This window comes from Ursus americanus, chromosome 4 (genome assembly GCF_024610735.1).
Source record: "Ursus americanus isolate L20-20 chromosome 4, mUrsAme1.1.p, whole genome shotgun sequence".
Taxonomy (NCBI): Eukaryota; Metazoa; Chordata; class Mammalia; order Carnivora; family Ursidae; genus Ursus; species Ursus americanus.
Genome location: NC_142130.1, coordinates 94,375,883 through 94,398,700, shown reverse-complemented (window position 1 = coordinate 94,398,700; position 22,818 = coordinate 94,375,883). Strand labels below are relative to the sequence as shown.

Here is a 22,818-nt window from a genome sequence, read left to right as displayed (position 1 = left end):
TTTATTTATTTGACAGAGATAGAGACAGCCAGTGAGAGAGGGAACACAAGCAGGGGGAGTGGGAGAGGAAGAAGCAGGCTCCCAGCGGAGGAGCCTGATGTGGGGCTCGATCCCATAACGCCGGGATCACGCCCTGAGCCGAAGGCAGACGCTTAACGACTGAGCCACCCAGGCGCCCCTAATGAGTATAGGTTTTACTTTAATTTGCTTCTTTCATTACTACTGAGGTTGAGCATGACCCTCTTCATATTATTACTAGATATTTGGGTATCCCATCTATGAATTTGCTTTGCCCACTTCGCCATCATTCTTCCTGCTTTGCTTTGGTCCCTTCATGTAAACTGAATCTCTTATTACACGGAAATGGTTGTGAATATCTTTGTCAAGACTGTCTCTTGTCTCTTCACTTCGCCTTTGATTGTCTTCCACGGGACCTTGATTAACAAGTCTCTGAGCTCCTGGAAACTATTCCGCCTTATATTCTGTATTCACTCGGTGTTTCTATTCCCACTGTCCACACTTAGGTCTTCCATCCACGTTGAGGGTTGTAGATACAGTAGAAGTGGCTGTCAATTTCTTCTTTCTCTATACAGTGAGCCAGTCTTCCCAATACCATTTATTAAATGGCCCCTACTTCCCACTCTTCTCCATCCACCAAGATACTATGGTGGTGTCTTCAGAGATGATTCTAGTTCTGTGAAATGTGCTGAAGCTTTCTCTATGGATTTTTCATCTATTTTTTAAAAAATGTGTTATTTTCTTATATTTGTTGCACATAAATCTGTCTATATGTGTTCAATTAAATTTAATAATTATGTCTCATCTCCAGGTTTTTTTTATTCCCATCATTGATCAATTATCAAACAGGTGTTAATATTACTAAATATATTTGTTGGTTTACCTATTTTCTGCCATAATCTCTGAGGTTTTGTCTTGAATTTTATGATTGAAAAGTTACTCTTCTTGCCTTCTTTGTTCCACAATTTCCTGGTAGATTTTTTTTTCCCATTTCTTGGACTCCTGCTTTTCTGTAGCCTTTTGTTTTACGATGTTGCATGGATCCAATTTTTAATTGTGTGTGTGTGTGTATGTGTGTGTGTGTGAGAATTTTGACACATGCAGTTACTTGTCCTAATTATTCAATTCAGTCACAGAATTTGTTAATTTATTCAAGAATTAGTCGGGGCGCCTGGGTGGCTCAGTCATTAAGCATCTGCCTTCAGCTCAGGGTGTGATCCCGGCGTTCCGGGATGGAGCCCGCATCAGGCCCCTCCACTGGGAGCCTGCTTCTTCCTCTTCCACTCCCCCTGCTGTGTTCTCTCTCTCGCTGGCTGTCTCTCTCTCTGTCAAATAAATAAATAAAAATCTTAAAAAAAAAAAAGAATTAGTTGCTTGTTATGTGTATTAACATGTATTAGGCATGGGGACAATATACCTTGGTTCTGCAGATCTGAGTTGTTCACGCTGTCTAGGAGTAATGACAATACCTGGCGGATTTCACTCCGTATCATTCACTCAAAGACTCAGAACCTGTTACTGCTGAAACACACATAGTCTGAGTCCTCACCATGAAGACAATGAGAGTGGTGCACGGACACACAGCTGGCCTGACTGCCTGGAGAGCAGTCTGCATCGTAAGTTCTGCAAATTTATGCTGATGTGAATATTGTGTGGATGGAACACAGAGGGACAAGAATGCTGTTTGTCTGTTTTCAGACATTCAACAATACTGCTCCTTCATTATATCACTAATTCAGTGCCCTGAAATTTATCAGAGTAATTGAATTGACTTAGAGCTTCATTGAAATAGTGTAACTACCTTTTTTTATTTTTTTATTTATTTGACAGAGAGAGACAGCGAGAGAGGGAACACAAGCAGGGGGAGTGGGAGAGGGAGAAGCAGGCTTCCGCCAAGCAGGGAGCCCGATACGGGGCTCGATCCCAGGACCCGGGGACCATGACCTGAGCCGAAGGCAGAGGCTTAACGACTGAGCCACCCAGGCGCCCCAGTGTAGCTACCTTTTTATCCCCTTGTTTCACTATGACGTATTTCAGCATTTTGTTTAGAGGGAGGGAGAGAGAATCCCAAGCAGGCTCCAAGCCCAGTGTGGAGCCTGATGCAGGCGGGGCTCCATCTCATGACCCTGAGATCACGACCTGAGCCAAAATCAAGATTCAGATGCTTAACTGACTGAAACATTCAGGCGCCCCATATTTCAGCATTTTGCTCAAGAAATGCAGCAACTTGAAGTCAGTTATAATTAATAACCAAATTTCTAAGGAAGGGTGACCTTTTCTAAGTCAGTGTCATGGAAAATACTTCTCAAGTAAATAACCTGCTACTACTGACAATCCTTGTAAAAAAGCTGCTTGGGAAAAGGAACTAAGCTTTAAAATGAGTGCCAGTGTTTTTATGAATCTTGCCTATCCCTGCCACGTAGCCTCACCATCATCCCCTCTGGTTAGAGTCACCTGGCTTTGCTTCCACTGATATAAACACAAGGAAAGTGATTGCAACCCCTCTGGATGAGTCTTTTCTCCGCCTGGATTAGTAAAACACAAGCTAGGCTTCATTTTCTTTTTTTAAACTTATCTTATTTAAATTCAATTAGTTAACATATAGTGTATTATTAGTTTCAGGGGTAGAATTTAGTGATTCATCAGTTGTATATAACACCCAGCGCTCATTACATCACGTGCCCTCCTTAATGCCCATCCCCCAGTTACGCCATCCCCCCACCCCTCTCCCCTCCAGTAACCCTCAGTGTCTTTCCTATGATTAAGAGTCTCTTATGGTTTGTCTCCCTCTCTGACTTCGTAGGTTTCATTTTCTTGATGTCACGATGATTCAAATAGCTTTTCTTTAAATATTAGAGATGCAAGTTAGTTTGGGTTCATCAGAAAACTACTCGGCTTTATTACCATGTGTTTTGTGAAAACACATTACTGCCCTCAATGGGGGGCAAAAAGTAACCTGGCTTCCTCCTCAGTCTGAGGTGACTCCGATTGTTAAATACAGAAATTCTCACAAACTCTCAAGCTGTCTGTCATTTTTAAATGTTAAAGTTTGAAACTATTTATTTCAGCCTGCTATGGCTATGGCCATGAAACACCTTCTATGAAAAAACATCTCCCATGGCTAGGGACTAGAATCTCTCCCGGAAACCACCCAGATCCTTCCACCACAGCCTGCCGCAGCCATTGGTCAACAAGAGCAGAGGTGACCCATTCCTCTTGGAAGTGCCTTTGAAGGAGATGCTGTCAGCCTTCTCAGAGTTAGTGTTAGTGTTTTACCTCCCCAAATTTCAGGCAGTTTGTCTTTCCTCTTCTTTATGTGCCGTTTGTAACTTCGAGGTGATGGGGACAACGGATCCTGCTTCTCTTCATTGTAATTCTACATTATGCCCGAAGGAGTTTTTTAATTATATTTCTTCCCATGGGCTTAATTGATAATTTTAACAATTTTAGGGGGGAAAAGTTACTTTCTTACCTATCTACTTATGTTGTCATATTTTGGGCTCTGTGGTTCTCACAATCTGACAGTCCAAAATACTTTGTTTAGAAAACAATGGTGGAAGAGTTAGTTGCTCTTGTCTCTGATTTATTCCAAAGCCACATTATTTTTATGTCAACTGAACTACTCTGTTGGCTGGTATTCAGCTTAGGGACCTTATGCATTAGGCCTCACCTGCTAGGAGCCCTCTATCTGGTGCATGCCGCGTGTGTATGTGGTTGGGCACCCAAATATGTGTGTTCTGGTTTATAGTTGCCATGCTTTCTTGTATTTCTGAATTGAGCCTTTTGGGAGTTCTTGAGCTCTGATTCCAATATTAGCACTGAATTCTTACTCACTTTAGTTCTGTTTGACATATATCAGTGAGCTTATGAATATGCATAGCCCCATATGAAAGACAGAATTTCAGGACCGGGCACTGGCCGAACGTAGGATGCCTAATGAGTGCAAACCCACCAACCATCCAACCAGCAAATAAACACAGACTTTTTTAGGTGATAAGCGGAAATCTTTTTGTTTTTTTTTTTAACTTATTTATTTATTTTAGAGAGAGAGCATGAGTGGGGAGGGACAGAGGCAGAGAGAGAGAGCAAGAGAGAGAAGCAGACTTCTCACTGAGCATGAAGCCCAATGAGGGGCTCATTCTCATGACCCTGAGACCATAACCTGAGCCAAAAGCAAAGGTGAGACACTCAACGGACTGAGCCCCCCAGGCACCCACATAATCTTAAAATTATACTTCCAAACTATCTTTTCCTTGCTCCTATCAATGACAGAATGCTTCTATTCTGCAGGAGAATCGGAAGATACTGTCAATCAAAACAGAGGGGTCTTATTAAAAGAGAACCCAGCACACATGATGACTATTTTCTGGTCACAATCTGAAATGAATAAAAACAGCATGGATGGATAGATGGATGGATAGCTGGCTGGATGGCTGGATGGATGGCTGGCTGGAGTATATACGTGGAGTGGTACAAACATATTTGGTTTTGTTATTGATGGCAAATCAATTTCCACTTTAGGTGAAGAAACTGTTGCAGGTTTGGTTCTCCAGGAAGCAGTCTCTGAGAGAGAGTTTAGTGTGTAAGGTGTTTATTAAGGAGTACCCCAACAATCAACACTGTGGAAGGAGGGTGAGGAAGAAGGACTGGGCACAGGGAGGGGGTGAGCTGTGGCGAGGCTGATGACAGCTTTAGCATCCCTGCGGGGAGCTCCAGAGAAGGAAGGGTCTTTCAGAGCTGTCGTGAGTCCAGGCAGAATTGCCCTCCTCAGTCAGTCATTGGATGTAGGCCACCCTAGAAAGAGCCTGTCCTTTGTGAGATGGATCTCTGCAGCTGGAACAGTCTTCAGAGTGGCTGATAACTAAAGGTGGCTACCTGACATCCCTCCCAGAATCTGGGGCACACATCCTTTCTAGAAAAGGAATCTGGGCCACATGTCTCCATATGCATCAACTCCGACCACTTACATGGATGCCAAACAGCTAGACATATTGCTTATACACTTTTCCTAAATATCTTTTCCTTAAATTGGTCTCACTTCTATAAGGACATCAATCCAATATTTCAAATAAGAAACGGAAACGGGGGGCACCTGGGTGGCTCAGTCGGTTGAATGTCTGCCTTTGGCTCAGGTCATGATCCAGGGTTCTGGGATGGAATCCCACATCCGGGCCCCCTGCTCAGCGGGGAGCCCGCTTCTTCCTCTCCCTCTGCCCCTCCCCCATGCTCTCTCTCTTGCTCTCCCTCTCAAATAAATAAAACCTTTAAAAAAAAAAAAGAAATGAAAAGGATCACAGTGTATGATGATAGCCTAATTAAACTAGACTTTTGTCATCAAAACAATTTGTAAGCCAGAGAACCTCTTTAGTTCTTTGATTCCTGTGATTTCTTTAATTTACTCAGGTGCTATCTGTGCAGTTACTCTTCATGAGCTGGAGTCAGACAAATAAACACTGGCCAGCAGCAGGTAGCAGGTGTCTTGAAAGGAAGCAGTACAGGGTGAGAACTATTTCAGCTCGCCAGGGGAGAGCAGTGGGTAGACAAGAAAAGCACTGATTTCCACATAACACCATCGAAGAAATATGGACGCATGAGATCTTTTAGAAATAGAGAAGACGACATCTAGCCAGTTCTGGTGCTGAGGTGGGATGGGAAGTCTGGAGTCAAGAAAGTTTCCAGGAGAAACTGAGTTGAGTCTCAAAGGGGATCTGGAGCCTAAAAAGGTCTCCAAAGTAGCTAACAACTGAGTTGAGTGTTCACACCATAAGACGGTGAGGGTGAGAGTGGGGTCCAGGTGGGGCGGGGGGCAGAATAGGGGAAGGGTATAGTGCCTTACATTCAGAGTCAGTAAGACTGAAACAAGAGTCCCCAGGGGAGGGAAGTAGCATGAGTCAGCACAGAGACAGACTTGTAGCGCTTGTTACCTTCTGCTTGATCCTAAAAGCGGTGAAATAATTGAGGCAGAGGGACATGAGCAGAGGGACATGCTCACGACTGTGTTTTAGGACATGAATCTCGTTGAAGTATATAAGATGGATTGCAATGCAGAAAGATTAAAAAATCAGGGAGCCCCATTAGGGCACAGTTGAAAAAGTTTTAATAAAAGGTGATGGTTGTGTGTTTGGAAGAAAAGGAGCCAGACCAGGAGCTATTGAGAAATGAAGTGGAAGAGACACAGCAGCCGCCGATAGTGGCTGGAGAAAAGAGAAATGCACAATCAGGAAGGCTTTTATTATTCCGAACGTCTTGGGGCTGGGAGGTTTCGACACTGGAAGAGGTTGTGGAAGATGAAGTTTGGATTAAGAGGAAACCTGATACGTTTGGTTTGGGATTTGAGATCTTCTGCGACATCAAGATGAAGATAGTAGCTAACAACTCAACAAGCAGGCATGAAGCTCGAGAAGGAGTTTTTGGTTGAAAATGTAGATTGGGGAACCAGCGGCATGAAGCCGACATCCAGAGTGGAAGGGAGGATAACGTCATTAGGGAAACAGAAAGGAAGCAAGGCCATGACGGGGCACTAGGAAATGAGGTTTCCACCAGTGTGGGATCAGTAGGGGGCACACGGCCTCCAGTGAATTGCTTAATTACTGATTTACCCTCCTTTGTAGTTTGTTGTACAAATTTTTCGTATGAGCGAGGCACCCACCCTCACTGTCCTTTTGCCATGGGATCTGTGAACACATAAATTCTCATAAAACACTTGTCTGTGTTTTGCAAACGCCCAGAAGAAGTGGACATGGTGACATTTATTATTCCTGAGAATATATTACTGGTTCATTTAATTAACTTAGAAATAATTTCAAATTATATTTACCATACTAATAATTGCATAAACTTAATTCTAATTCTATATAGATATATCTATCTCTCTGTCTCTGTATATATAGAGACACAGATCTCTCTAGATATCTGTAATAGATCTAGAGATCTATAATAATAATAATTTAGACATCTATAATATAGATCTGTATATGTATCTAGAGATCTCTAGAGAGAGGTATTTTATATATACCTCTGATTTCTTTGGCATCATCTAGCTCTGACAATTCCCTTCTCACTCCTACATCATACCCTCCTGAATCACAGTCTCATGCCTGTCCTTCTCCAGCAGACACAGGCCTAGGACTAGCAACCCAATTCGTGGTGAGTCAGGAGCAGCTCTGACTCAGGAGGTCAAGCTCACGTAGCAGTTCCCAGTTGGCCCAGATGGCCTTACCTGAAGAAGCAAGGGTAGGTCTGACTTCATCTCCCCAACTCAGCCTACCAGTAGGGGGGAGAGATGGCTCAGTGGAACCTCAGGTTAGAAGTCCTGAGCTCTTACACTAATCAGACCATGAAACACAGCCTCACCTTTGTCCCTATCTTCTCGTCATTAGTAAATGCTGGATCTATTTCCCTTTCTACTCATAAATTTAGGCTTGTGTAATGTTAAGAGTGTAAACATGTGTTCATTGTCACCTCTAAAAGGTATTTTCAAAAACTGTTATGCAGTTAAGAGGTACAAGGCACTATTTATTCCACTAATTGTGGGAAGTAAAGATAAACTCAATGCATCTTGTGCCTCCTGGGTCACTCTACTTAAGGAACGAGGCATGTGCGCTGACTGCTATACTCACGTTATACACATGCTCCATCCTGTGATACTTTCCACTATAGAATCTTGAACGGCAAGCTATTGGAGTGGGTGGAGGAAGAGTTTAATCGTGTTGTTTGAACGGAGTAGAGAACTATTTGACATAGGACTAGTAATCCACAATTTTGGAATCTAAAGCATGTGGTAAGTAGCAGAATTAGACAAATAACTGGTCTTATGAGTGGAAAGACAGTTGAGTGATATGCTCAACTCACAAGTCACACACACTCACCAGCCTTGCGGTCTTAGAGTCACAGCTTTCGTTTCAGGGGACAGTATAGGGCTGGAAGCCTCTGCCGGACCTGAGCATATCTAGGGGGAGTACAGGCACCGAAGATGCGTATGTATTTGGGACTGAACTCTCAGAGACCAGCCATGGGATTTGCATTTCCATAATGGGCAGGATTCACACATGCAATTTTTGGAGAGTTCCGGAAGCAGGCAAGGTATAAAACAAGAAAACTTCTTGAAGGGCGAGAAGAGAAAGCTTGTTGGACAGAATGGGACTCTTTGAGCAGTGTGAGACCAGGAGCTCTCAACCTGAGGACTGTATGGAGGACCAGGGCATTAAAATACCACCAGAGAAGAGATGACGAATGTGGAGTTAATGAAACCATATATGGTGCTGCAAACCCCACCCCGTGTGTCTCAACATCCGTATGATGTATTTGATTTTTCCCAGTGTATTGTGGGCTCTGGGACAAAAAAAAAAAAAAAAAAGGTAAGAAAAGGAAAGAGAGAGCAATGCAAACTGAACAGCTTCTCTGCACCCCTGGGCCCTATGCCTGCGTGTTACATGAAGCCCTCACCAACACTCATGAATTGTGTTCCTTGTCACCACTTTATGCGTGAAGAAACTGAATCGCAGACTTAGAGAAAGTGGACCAGGAAGACACTGCAAATTACCCAAGTTTGGCTGACACCCAACCCATGTTTCTTTTACTATGCTATACTTCTCTTTGGGAAGAAAATAAAAGCTCCTTTTCTCCCCTGTGAGGAAGAATATACAATTAATTCTTGAGGGACAATGCATAGAAATGTCTTAGCCTGACTCAACAATTCTCGTTAAGGGTTTAGAAAGAGAAAGTCGAAACTGACATTTGGCTGCGTTGGATGGCTCCCAGCTGCCTGGGAGAGAGGAGCCCCACCAGCATGGAGAAGGATATCAACAACCCTGGTAATTAGTGACATTTAGCAGATATTTACATGCTTCGTGTAGGACCTGTTGTAGGTCACATTCTAGATTTCTGCTCCTGTGATATTACAAGCTTTCACTTTCAACAAGATTCAGAGGATTTACCTTCAGAGGTGAACTAATGAACCAGATAAAGCAAACAGTAGGTCTCAAACAGGTTATCTGGCTTTACCAAAGTCATTACGAATGTTTTTGAATCATTTGGTTTACTTTTTGCCTTTAATTTTATAACTTATGCATGTAAAATATAAGATCGCAGACACTTTAAGAAAATTTACAGGGTGCCCAGGTGGCTGTGTTGGTTAAGGGTCTGGCTCGAGCTCAGGTCATGATCCCCGGGTCCTCATGGGGCTCCCTACTCAGCGGGGAGCCTGCTTCTCCCTCTCCCTCTGCCCTTCCCTCCTGCTCCTGCTCTCTCTCTCTCTGTCTCTCTCTCAACTAAATTAATAATATCTTTAAAAAAAGAGAAAAGAAAATTTAGGCATTTTATACAGCAAACATGTGTTTCGGGCTTAAGTGCTGGAGGTAGCGAGGTGAACAGTGATAAGATCCACAAATCTGTCTGATGGTTTAATCTGCATTTTAAAAAGTTCATCCTGATATAATGTGGCAAGTGGAACAACAAATAACAAACCTGATTTTGACATTATTCTGGGAAAACTGACTTTTCCCTCTAACTAAATCCTCTTTTTTATTTTTTTAAATCATGGAAGTCTTTATTTTAACTATTTTGGTTAGGGGTCTTTTTTTTTTTCTAAATATATTTTAAAATATTTTTTTTTCCTTTACAGCTACACCCCTCAACACTTTATTTCTATTAAATTACATTTCTTTTTTTATAATAATAATTACATTCCCACATGTTGTATAGCCATTCACAGTTTCATAGATTTTATGTCTTTGCCTTTAAAATTCTATACAAGAATTAAAGTTGATTTACACATGAAAATTGCAATCATACTGTGTTCTATATTTGCCCATGTATTTACCTTTCCCAGAGAACCGCATACTTTCACATGGCTTTGTGTTAGAGCCCAGTGTCCTTTCATTTCAACTTGAAGTAATTCCTTGAGCCTCTCTCGCAGGGCAGCCGCAGTGGTGAACTCCCTCTGTTACGATTATCTGGGAACGTCTGTCTCGTCTCAATTTTTGAATTATAGTTTTGCTGGGTGCAACATTCTTGGCTGGCTGTATTTTCTTTGATTAACTTTTTAAAAAGATATTATTTATTTATTTGAGAGAGAGCACATGCGTGCACACAAGCAAAGGGAGAGGGAGACGGAGAAGCAGTCTTCCCGATAAGCAGGGAGCCTGATGCGGGGCTCGATCCCAGGACCCTGGGATCACGACCTGAGCCAAAGGCAGATGAACTGACTGAGCCACCCAGGCACCCCTTGGCTGGCTGTATTTTAAGATATTTTAGATATATATTTTTTCCATTTGATACATTGACTATAACCTATGATTTGGAGTATGTAACTAGGCACTCACTTTAATTATGTGCTGTGATTGTGTATTAATTGTGAACACACTGGCGATTAAGGGCAGTGTCCTCCAGCTGCTGCGCGTGTTGCGTTCTTGTGTCTACTCTTTATAGAGTTTACGTCTGGTCCCTTGCTCGCTTGTTTGCCAACTCTGCCTCCTCACTGAGCCCGCATGAGTGTGTCTGCATTCTCGGCATCAGGTTTAGGCTAAGAATGAGACAGCTGAGTGTTGTGATAGTTTAAAATGCAGTGTTGAAAGGAAGGGGTTCCCCTTTGAGCAACACAGGTGAGAGTGAGCCCATGGGCTTCTGGGTGCTTGTTTTCACTGCGTTGGAGGTGCAGGTCTGTAGGCATGGGTCATCAGGAGTGTCCCTTTGTGATTCAAGTTTCTGAAATTTACCCCTGGGACTATTAGAGTTCTATAAACCAATGAATTCCAGAAATTATGTAATGGTAGAATTTGTTCTTGTTTTCTTTTTAAATTATGATTCTTCTTGGGGTGGCTGAGTGGCTCAGTTGGTTAAGCATCTAACTCTTGATTTCAGTTCAGGTCATGATCTCAGGGTCCTGAGGTCAAGCCCCATGGTTGGCTCCATGGCTCCTCTCCCCAACTGGTGTGCACTTGCTCTCTAAACAAACAAACAAACAAACAAACAAACAAACAAGTAAATAATGATTCCTCGTAGCTACTTCTTGCCTCTGTTCTTGAAAATAACATGCACCTGCTCTTTCTTTATTCTAGAACTTTCTTTTGCTCTCAGAAGTAGACATTCATATAATTAGTAATTACTGGCAGTCTACATCCTACATACTGTGTTCTTATTCAATAGATTGAGAACATGCTATGTTTTACCTTTCTTTCTTGATCTGGGGAATAGAAAGTAAGTCCTCATATTTTTCTTCTCCCTACTATAACGGTAGAAATGGAGTCCTTTCCCTTGCCAAGTGATCTTTCAACTTAACTGTTTTGTTTTTTCCTCACCTTAAAGGCTTCCAAAATAGAACCAGCCCTAAGCAATGGATTCAGGTGTTCTTGGAAGTTTGTGAACCCCCTGCTAACTCATTCATGCCTCACAGCAACCCCTTCTTTTACAAATAAGGAAACAGAGGCACAGAAGAGGTTTAAAAACTTTAGTTAGTAGCACAGCTGGACTTAAACCCAGGTAGTCTGGGTCAAAGTTCTTATCTTAAAAAAAAAAAATCTACAATTCAGATAATAAGCACCAACCCAGTGAGTGCCTAGGTATGTCTGAGTAGACTGACAACCAAGTTTCAATGTGTAAGGAACCAAACAAGAGGAAATGTAGTTACTTATTTTTTTTTAAAAAAAAGGTAGTTTATTAAGTGTTAATATGTACACCAATAGTAAATATTTATGCCATTTGGGGCAACATTTAGAGAAAGAAGAGCACCTTTGTGACAAGTTGGCACTTTTCCTGCCTAATATCAATTGTGAATAATCATAACCTAATCCAACCTGGTCTTTTCTACCAGCCCCAGGTAGAAGCTCATCCCGAGATCTTTTTCTTCTAGTGTCAGATCAACTCACTGCAGATTCAAAGCTGTAACTTCACATTGAGAATCAGCAAACTGTCTGCTGTCAGCAGTTTTGACATTAAATGCACTGGCACCTTAAGCTGTTTTTGTTTATTTGTTTCTCTGGTAAGACCTAACTTGAGCCATTGATTCACTAGTCCTTCTAACTCTGGCTGTATTTGCAGTTCTCTGTTCTTGCTCCCAAATGCTTTTGAAAGCATATAGTAGTAGTAATAATATTAAATAGCAGAACAGCCACAGCTCTACCCTGTTGACTTCTGCTGCTTATGACTTCATAGGAAGCTCCACCGGACAGAGGATGGTGTATTATGTTCATTGCTGTGTCCCCAGCACACACAGGGTCATCAAGCACATACCAGGAGCTCAGTGAATGGTTTCCATTCAGTTGTGTCTCAGCTTGATCTCACACCTCCCCCAAGCTGATAATTGAAATGTACCTATAATTGATTACTGAACAAACTCTTCAGATATCCTACTATATAATAATTTCATTCTATGAAATCTGGTATAATAATTGGTTTGTATTAAGTTATTTCATGCTTAATAATCTCAGTTAACAACCTCGCGCATATCTAAGTCTCTGAAATAAAATTGATAAGGTCTGAGCTCTCACTCTTTAGTGAACTAGTTTTCTGGCCAAGGGCAAAGTCGTATCTTTGAGAATCAGTTTCCCCATCTAGAAAGTGAGACTATGCATAACAGCCTCACAGGGCTGAAAGGAAGAGCATATTGATAACTTGCTCATGACCCCACAACCCATAAGTAACCAAGACAGGATTCAAAGTTGGCTTCTCTGGCTCCATTTTAAACATTTTATGACTCTGGAATCCTGTGAGACCATCCAAGAAGTTCCTGAGGAAGAGTGGTCCTGAGGCGAGAAGGTAAAGAGGAGTTTATCAGGGAAATTAAATCAGAAAAGAGCTTTCCAGACTGAGCTTGGCTGTGTCCATGGCTGGCCAGGTTGAAGGCTGTAACCCTGTCCTCATTAGCAACACATAACAAGTCAGAAAACTGGCCACAGATCAGTTCATCATTTAAGGTCATGCATGTGAAATGTATAAAATTGAGGGGTACAGAGTAAAGACGTGATTATCCTAATAAAATAAGTCTCTTCCATTAACATTTGCCATTTGTTGGACCTTAGTCCTAAAAAAATGTTTAACAATGAAATTAGAATCTCTTCTTGAACAGGCTTAAAGTACGCCTATTAGCAAGGCATGGAATGCATTAAAGGGAGAACAATAATGCTTGTGTATTAGCGAAGCAGGAAAGAGATTTTTTTTTTCTCGTACACATCATTTTCAAAAACTTCTAAGGGAAAACCAAACCCAAATGCCTCTTTCGCAGTATTTACACGAAGAGTGCAGAGTTGGAAATATTTTCATTCAAAAATGATTATTTTCTAAAAAGTCTGTCGAAATAAATTAAGCGTGTTTGCCGAGGTTCAAATTAAGCCATGATTTTCATTTAGAATGAAGAGAAAAATCAAGTAGCAGGATGGCACAATTTCAGCTCTTCTCCTAGTTCATGTATTTACCTGCTATAGCAGTGACTGTATTCCTCTTTCAATATCCCTCAAGAGGGTTGAAGGAAAAGAGAATGGAGAGCACGTGTGCAGTTTGTTACCATCTTTCCTCTCTTACGTTTTCTCTTCTTTCTTCCAGTTCCACCTTTTATCCAACCCTTTGAGTTTCCAAGATTCTCCATTGGACAGCGGGTCTTTATCCCATGTGTTGTGGTCTCAGGGGACTTGCCCATCACGATCACCTGGCAGAAGGATGGCCGGCCAATCCCAGCGAGCCTCGGGGTGACCATCGACAACATTGACTTCACGAGCTCCTTACGGATTTCCAATCTCTCCCTCATGCACAATGGGAATTACACCTGCATCGCCCGGAATGAGGCCGCGGCGGTGGAGCACCAAAGCCAGCTGATTGTGAGAGGTGAGGACAGGGACAGAGGGTACACGGCATCAATGCAGTCAAATTCAGCAACGCTCACAGAGAGCGTTCACTTGAAATAATACGAAAAGAATTAGAATCCATAGAATCTGTTGTGATCCCATTAAAATAAAACCCACAACTACAGAAACCAACTACAAACTCCGCTACCACCAAACCAAGGTTTTATTTTCCTAAAATATGAAGCTCCAAATAATTAGTAGCTAAGAGATGTGTGTAGGAAGAGGGGAGTAGGATTTAATGAATGAACTAGGCTTTCCCTACACTGGCCCAAAAAGTCCAGGAGCTCCTGCTGTATTGTATTTACTCTATTTAGCACTTTTTACAATATTATTTTTTAGATTGATGGCTTTAAAAATGTTTGTCAAATATTTTTTGTCAGATCACACTTTTTCTAAAGATTCATAAAACAGTAACTTTTTGTTTTACTGAAGTACAGTGGACACATAGCAAATAGTAGCTTCTTGTATATTTTTGTTTTAATTTTAGAAATGTGAACTTAGTTTCAGTTTAGAAATACGTTTCGCTCCTCTCTTCTGTTTAGCATTAGACCTCTCATTAATTTAGGAGGCTACAACAACATAAATGTTACATTAAACCAAGTGGGGTCATATGTTTTTAGAAATTAAAATAGGGTGGTCGAGCTTGTAGAAAATATTGGCAGGGAACTCAATGCATCTAAAATGTAAGCATTTGTCTTATTTCAAATCTGTATTCTGGGCACCGGATTCCCATGAATGCTCTACTCCTCATCTGCAAAAGGAGCAGCTAGTATTCTCTAAAGGCTGTCGGGCACGGACATGGGATTTTATGATTCTCCAAGAGCTGTATGCATTCATGTCCTACTCTAGTTCTTACCCGCATTACAAAAGTAACTGTATGAAATTAAAGACTTATTTTTGATTATTTGCATTTTAAAATCTCCAAATATGGGGCTCTCAGAGTAATTGTTTGGAGAGGTTGATTTCCATTATTTTCCAGGTAGTTGATCTGAGCATATTCTTTCTTGAGCAATAGATTCCTACGTCCTTCCTTAGTCTTTGGACCTTGTCCTCATGACATCTCTCCTTCCTCTCTGGCTGAAGAGTAATGTACTTTCTATGTACTTGCCAACAAAAGAGACTGAAGCGTACTTCGAGTTTATATGAAGAAACCAAGTTTGTATTTGTAAAAAAAAAAGATTTTTCCCTGAGTAAGAAAATGTATTTTCAGTCACATACAAACTAAAAAAACAAGTGACATTTTTTCTCTTCCTACCTTGTGCTTTTGAGTGTAAGAATAGGAATACGTGAATTTTTTTCTCATTTTTTTGAAGATAAATAAAAATGGGAGCCAACGTGGTATCCATTTCCTAAATGTTTTCTTATAAGAGGAATTGAATCTTACTCTTATTCGTGAGGGGCAAAGCAGTACATCAGCCTGTCTCCTGAATAATCTAGATGCTCCGAAGGATGCAAGTCACAGAACAGAATGTGAGACAAAAATGTAGACGCATGCTGTTGGTATCACTTGCCCTGGGAAGGTAACCGGGTTTTTTTGACCAAGGGCAAAGGTCAGATGAACTGAAGTTGAGCCAAGCCATCCGGGGTGATGTGGTTGATCACAATCTGATTAGTGGCTCCATGTGATTGTTCTTCAAATATGTCAAATAAACTTTTGTGAAATCAACATTAAATCACCAATGAGATAAGATAATTCTGAGAAAGGGAATGTGCTTCACAAGCAGGTCAGTCATGGAGAACCATCAAGGATGAGATGATGTGGGACAGTAATCCTCCATCTAGACGTAACCATAGAATCTCTTAACAGAAAACACTGATAACTATTTTTTGGCCCCAGTTAATCCCAACTGAAACATAATCTTGGGGAGTAGATCCATCCTTCAGATCTCTGGGGTATTCCTTTTTTTTCCCCTAAAAAAATCACCTGCTGGTGGTTGTCAAATTTTGTCACACATTAGAATTACATGGGGAGCTTTAAAATTCTTGGTGTCTGTGTTGCAGCCCATACTAATTAAATAGCCATCTTTGGAGGTGGAGCCCAAGAATTAGTAATTTGTAAAATCCCCAGGTTGACTTAGTATACAGCAAAGTCAAGTCCTAACCCCCTGGGTAATTTGAATATGCAGCTATTTTAGAAGCCTGGATTTTTTTTTTCTAAATGTGAAGAGATGTCATTAGTGACTTTAACCAGGTCAGTGACATGGCCTGATTTATCTTTTTAATTATAACACTAGCAGTTGTTTGAAGAACGGACTGGTCCAGAAAGCAAGGGTAGTTGTTAAGAGGCTATTTTGGAAGTTCAGGTAACATAAAAAGTGCCCTGAATGGAGGTGACAATGGTTAAAGTAATGAGAAGCAGTTGAATTTGCAATACCTTTTGAAGGCAAAGCAAACAAAACATGTTTATAAAGTGAATGTTGCAAATGAGAGGAAGCATATGTGTTGCTTAATAAGGTAAATAGAAGTCTTTAACGGAAGTGGAGAAGAAGCAAAGGGCAGCAGTGTGACACGGGGAGCAACCATGTGGGGGAAACAAGAGGGTCCAGACCCAAGGCATTGCAGCGTTTGAGGCTCCAGGAATCAGCAAACGAAACAGAAAAGGAAAAGAAGCCAGTGAAGTAAGAGGAAGTCCAGTAGACTGGGAGCCCTGGAAGCAAATTAGGAAATACATCAAGAAATACAGGTAATAATGTATATAAAATCCCACAGGAAATAGAAAAAGGAAATCTAAGAAGTGGTCATTTGGTTTAGGGAGATGGACATTGTTTATGACCGTGAAGAGTAGTGTGATTGCAGTGAATGTCTGATTAGTGGGGCTAATGAACAGAAAGGGAGATGAATAAATGTGTGGGAATTCAAGAAAATATGTATGATTAGTTTAATATTTTCAGAAACGTTGCCATAATGGGAGGCAGAAAAATGGAGAGGAAGTTGAAGAGGACACGGGACATAGGACCAGGGAAGCTTCCATTCTGATGGGAATGAGTCAGTAGAGAGGAAAGAAACATGTGACAAAGATAAAGAGGAGATAATTACAGGATCAAAGTCCTTGATTTAGTGAATTAGGATTGGATTCTTTGCACCAACTGAATGTGTTAAAAGCACTATAGTGAGAACCATTGTGGGGGTATGCCAAAAGATAGAACCCACTGAAATGGTTGGAAATTTCAGGGAGTCAGACTTTGGTTCAAGTAACTTGAAAAACAAATTAGAAAAAGTATTGAATAGGGCCATCAAAGAGTGACAGGTCATGGATTTGTCCTCCTGTCATAAAAAAAAAAAAAAAAAGCCTGTATAACTGGGGGAAAAATTTATAAAACAACCATTTCCAGGCAGCAGAACAGGAGGCAGAGGGTTGTGATCCTTGAGAAAATGGAATATATGAATTGAGCTCCAAAATTTTAGAAAATTTTAGAAAAAAAACCCCAAGTTTTTGCCCAGAGCACATTCCAAACCATGGCAGAGGGATGCAGAGCCCAAGTAGGTAACAGTGCTCTTGCTGGGTGGAGAATACAGGTAGAAATGTCAAACTATTGAGGTGTGGGATTTTGCAGGGCAGAATACTGGGGAATAGGGAGCTGTTCAGAGAAAGATTTCTAAAAATCTCCTTAAAGTCGTTAGCTGAATACTATACTTCACAAAGGATGAGACTTCATGAAGTCTACCAGAGAATGACTACCAGGTAGATGTGAAATGAATAAAGACTTCAGTGGTTCCCCAGTGCTGGGATATATTGGAGTTCTGAATAGCCAGAGTAGAGAACACATGGGAATTCATTTAAAATCTCAGGCCACTAAAAGGAGGGCTAATCTATCCCTGGAATAAGGGCTACTCTACTCTACTCTAAACTAACCCTAAAAAGGCCTAAAGAGAGCCTTGACAAGATAAAACTTCACCAGTAAATGAAATGTCTGCAAGAATAACATTAACGCTCTTAAAAGGAAGTCAACAAAATCCATAATCTCAATAGCATATTCACAATGTATTACACATAGTTATGGATATGTGAAGAAGGAGGGAAATGTGAGCCATAAACAGAAGGAAAAACAAAGAAACAGACTAATGGACATGCTGATGTTGGAATTAGCAGGCAAGGTTTTCGAGCAGCTATCTTATTTCAAGGATTCAAATGAAAAGATATATGCAGTAAGTGAATACTTAGGGAACTCAAGAAAGTAAATGTAAAACATTAAAAAAAAAACAAACCAGAATTTCTAGATCTGAAAGACATGATGTCTGAAATGAGAAATTCCCTGGATCTATTTAATAAGATATTAGATACTGCAGAATAAAGGATTACTGACCTTGAAAAGAGGGCAAGAGAAATTATTCAGATATTTTCACAGAGAGGTAAAAGACGGAAAAACAGTAAACAGTGCCTCATTGAGCTTGGGAAAATGTCAAACATTCCAACATATACATAGTTCGAGTCTCAGAAAGAGGTGGAAAGAAAAATGTATTTGAATAATAATGATTGGAAATTTTCCAGATGTGAAGGAAAATATAAATCTACATATCAAAATGACCAATGAAACCTTCAAAAATAAGCAGAGAAAAAACATGCCATGGCACATTCTGATTAAATTGTTAAAAACTAATAATAAAATATAAAAGTAACCACAGAAATTTGACCTGTTACATCAAGAGGACCAAGTAAGCAAACTTTAGGCTCCTGATCAGAAACAATTCAAGCCCGACCGGAACGCAACAGTATCTTTAAAGTGCTGAAAGGAGCGGGTGGAGGAACATTTATCAGTCTAGTATTCTATAACCAGCAAAATGCATTCTTCGAAAATGGAGGCAAAGTAAGTACATTTTTAGACAAGTAAAGGTTTAGAGACTTAATCACCAGCTAGATTTTACTACAGTAAATATTAAAGAATGTTCTTGAAGCTTAAAGAAAACAATTCTATGTAAACTAATCTACAAGAGGAATGAAGATCTCTTGATGTGATAAACTTATGGCTAAAGATAAGACACACCTTATTATCATTTTCGTTTCCTTTAAACATATTTAGATATTTAAGCAGTAATAATTTATAATATGCAAAAGTAAAATATTCAATAATATCACAAAGAACAGGAAGAAGGAAAGTTGAAGTTTACTGTTGTAAAATCTATCCTATGTTATACATGAAGTGGTATAATATTATTTGAACATAGATGCTGCTGGTTAAATATGCCCAATGCAAACTCTTGAGCAATTATCAAAAATGAAACAAATAGGTATTGATATTAATCCAACAGATTAGATGGAAGAACATTAAAATATCCTCAAATTAGCTAGGAAAAAAAGTAGGAAAAAAGGGACAAAATACAAAGAAGAGATGGAAAATAGATGGAAAACTTAAATACAACTATATCAATACTTTACGTATAAATTGACTAAACATACCAATAAAAAGCAAAGATTATCAATCTTAATTAAAAAGCAAGATGCAAGTACGTGCTACCCCATGTTAAGTATAAAAACATAAGGAGTGAAAGGTAAATGGTATAAAACAACAACCATAAAAAGTTTAATTGGGTGTATTAATATTAAATTAAATAAATATCAGGATAAGGAATATTACTATAAGCAAATAAGGACATGTTAAATAATAAAATGGTTAATTCATCAACAAGACATATAAATCTGAAATACCGATGCACCTAGTAATAGAAATTATTGCTAAGTGAAATAAGACAAGCAGAGAAAGAAAATTATCATATGGTTTCACTTATTCGTGGAACATAAGGAATAGCAGGGAGATCATTAGGAGAAGGAAGGGAAAAATGAAGTGGGGGGAAAACATAGGGGGAGACGAACCATGAGAGACTATGGACTCTGGGAAACAAACTGAGGGTTTTAGAGGGGAAGGGGGTAAGGGATGGGCTAGCCCGGTGGTAACTATTAAGAAGGACACGAATTGCATGGAGTGCTGGGTGTTATATGCAAACAAGAATCATGGAACACTACATCAAAAGCTAACTAACATCTCATAATAAAAAAAAATGAAATCTAACACGATTACAAAATAGGACTGAAAGGAATAACAGACAAATAAACAATGACAATTGGGAATTTCAACACTTCTCTCTCAATAATTAATAGAATAAGCAGAAAAAATCAGTAAGAATAGAGATTTAAACTATACCATCAACCTATATAACCTAATTGATATTTATGGATTATATCAAACAACTACAGAATGCACATTCTAGAATTCTGATCACCTGAACAATAAAAATGTAAGTTTTGTCGTTTAAAGCTACTAAGTTTGTTGTGACGTATTGCAGCAGCTATAGAAAACTGATGCAAAGACAAGTATCACTATAGTTCCTACAGATAATTAAAAGGATAGTAAAGAAATGTTTGGACAATTTTGTGCCAGTGTATTTGACAATTTAGATCAAATGATCAATGATTTCAAAGACATAAAGTATCCAAATAGATACAAAAGTGAAAATTTGACTAGACCTATGTCCGTTATAAGGTTTGAATTCATTATCAAAAACCTTCCCACAAAAACTCAAGGCTGAGAGAGCTTAATTTGTAAGTTTTTGCAAGAATTTAAGAAAGAAATAATAGCACCCTTATGCAAATTCCTTCAGATAATCATGGGAAAGGGAAGACTTTCCAAATTTTTAAACACAGCATAACCTTAAGATAAAAAGTTGATAAAGGCATTGCACACAAAACAATTTACAAACTCTTATTGCTCATGAATATAGGTGCAAGAATAGTTGGTATAATATTACTATACCAAATTAACAGTATAAAGAAAATATAACATATCATGACAAAGTGGGCTTTATCACAGGAATAAAACCTTGGTTTAATATTCAAAATTAATCAATATAATTTACCATATTAACAAAATAAAGTAGAAAAATCACATATTAAAATAGATAAAAGGAATTTACTAGAATTCAATATCCATTCCTGATTTTTTAAAAAACCCTCGGTTAACAAACAATAGTAACATCTCATAGAATAAAGCACACCTATAAAAAATCCATAGTGTTTTATACTCTTTATCCTAATATTAGGAAAGAGATAAGCATGTCCACTCTCAACATTTCTATCAGTATTGTTTTAGCAGTCACAGCCTTTGTGCTTAGACAAGAAAAAAAATAGGAGGCATGGCATTTATGATAGAAGGCACAAATGTGCTGATGACATGGGTGTGCATAGAAAAATGTTAACAAATACACCAATACACAAAAGAAAAAGAAAAAAGAGTCAAAGTCAAATATGTCAGTATTAAAAAACAGTGAAACACAAAGGAAAACTGTAACAGAGGAAATAAAAGACCAAAAGAGCAAGACAGAGAAAACATTTTGTTAATGTCCTAAACAAGTCCTTCCCTATAAATAATTACTTTAAATGTAAATGGAACAGACTATGGATACCAATAAAACACAGACAGCTCTGAAGAACAGTATGTTGAGTAAAAGAAGCCAGACACACAAAAAGAGTAATATATTCTATTTATAACATATTTGTCACATTTCTATTTATATCTATTTATAAGAAATTCCAGTATAGAAAACTAACCAACAGAGGTAAAAATCAGAATGGTTGCCACTGGGAAGGGGGATTGGGAACTGACAAGGAATGGACAGGAAGGAACTTTTGGGGTCAATGGAAATATTCTAAATCTTGATGGGATGTGGGTTTTGTGCATTTATGCACTTGTCGAAACCTATTAAACTATACACGTCAAAGCCGTGTATATTACTGTATATAAATTGTACTTCAGTTTTTAAAATATTAAAAGGTAACCTTCCTAAGGGTCAAAATTCTTCAAAAATGAAAAAATTAGGTAACTTACTTTGCAAAATAACAACTTTCCTACTAAGAGAGGTTTGTTAAAAATGGAATGGTATTTTGGAAGGTACTGTAGAAAAGGAATAGATGTCACAGGTTAGTGGCTGGCCTCAAATCAATAAGTAGTAGCTTCCCTTCTGGCTCTAACACTCAGTGATTGAAAATGAAAGGCTATTATTTAAACACTTTCTTCCTCACAGGCTGTATCATCTTTTATACCACATGTGGAAAATATTCTAACTTCAACATGACTTTTAGTAAATCTATTTTTTTTTGTTAACTCCTTTATTTTAACAATTTTATTTATTTATTTGAGAGAGAGAGAGGGAGCACGACTGGGGGAGGGGCAAAGGGGGAGAGAGAAGCAGACTCCCTGCTGAGCAGGGAGCCCACCCTGGGCAGCTTGATCCCAGGAGATCATGACCTGAGCCTAAGGCAGACGCTTAATCTACTGAGCCACCCAGGTGCCCCTGTTTTTTTGTTAATTCTATTTAACAGCATATGGAAGGACATAGGTATACAAGTTCCTTTAACTTACGCTATGATGGGGATGGGTTTATGATTAATTCAGCTAAACTTTAGAATTAGGTTAGATCTGGAGTGCAAGTCTTTTGTTTTTTGGGGTTTTTTTTGAATTTTTAAATTGTTATATTATGTTCAGTTCGTCAGCATATAGTATATCATTAGTCTTTGATTAGTGTTCAACGATTCATTAGTTCCGTATAATGCCCAGTGCTCATCGCAACATGTGCCCTCCTTAATAGCAAGTGTTATAGATACCATAATAGGTCATCATTCTGATTTCAGAAAGTCAGTCACCTTAAATAAACTAATCAATCAGCTTTGAGGCTACTTTTAATTTCAGTTGGCATGGTAATCCCTAAATGGATTAATTAATTAAGGACTATAGGAAATCTTAGATAAAGCATTTTCTATTTTAAAGTCCTTATGTGTAGCCATCTTTATTGTGTTTTTTTTTTCTTAAAAATTTTCAATTTGATGAGTTCAGTGTTTTCTTGTTTTACTTGCTAGCAAAAGAAAAAGAATATTTTGGGGCATCTGGGTGGCTCACTCGTTGGGCGTCTGCCTTAGGCTCAGGGCGTGATCTCGGCATTATGGGATCGAGCCCCACGTCAGGCTCCTCCGCTGGGA

At 39.3% G+C, this 22,818-nt stretch overlaps 1 protein-coding gene across 2 annotated transcripts in view; it reads left to right on the top strand.

Moving 5' to 3' along the window:
* Positions 1 to 22,818, top strand: part of DSCAM (DS cell adhesion molecule) — a 718,005-nt gene that overhangs the window by 448,153 nt on the left and 247,034 nt on the right. For both annotated transcript variants that reach the window (XM_087861321.1, XM_087861322.1), the window contains exon 9: positions 13,555 to 13,833. In XM_087861321.1, coding sequence (XP_087717447.1) covers positions 13,555 to 13,833 — 279 coding nt within the window. The remainder of the gene's footprint in view (positions 1 to 13,554; positions 13,834 to 22,818) is intronic.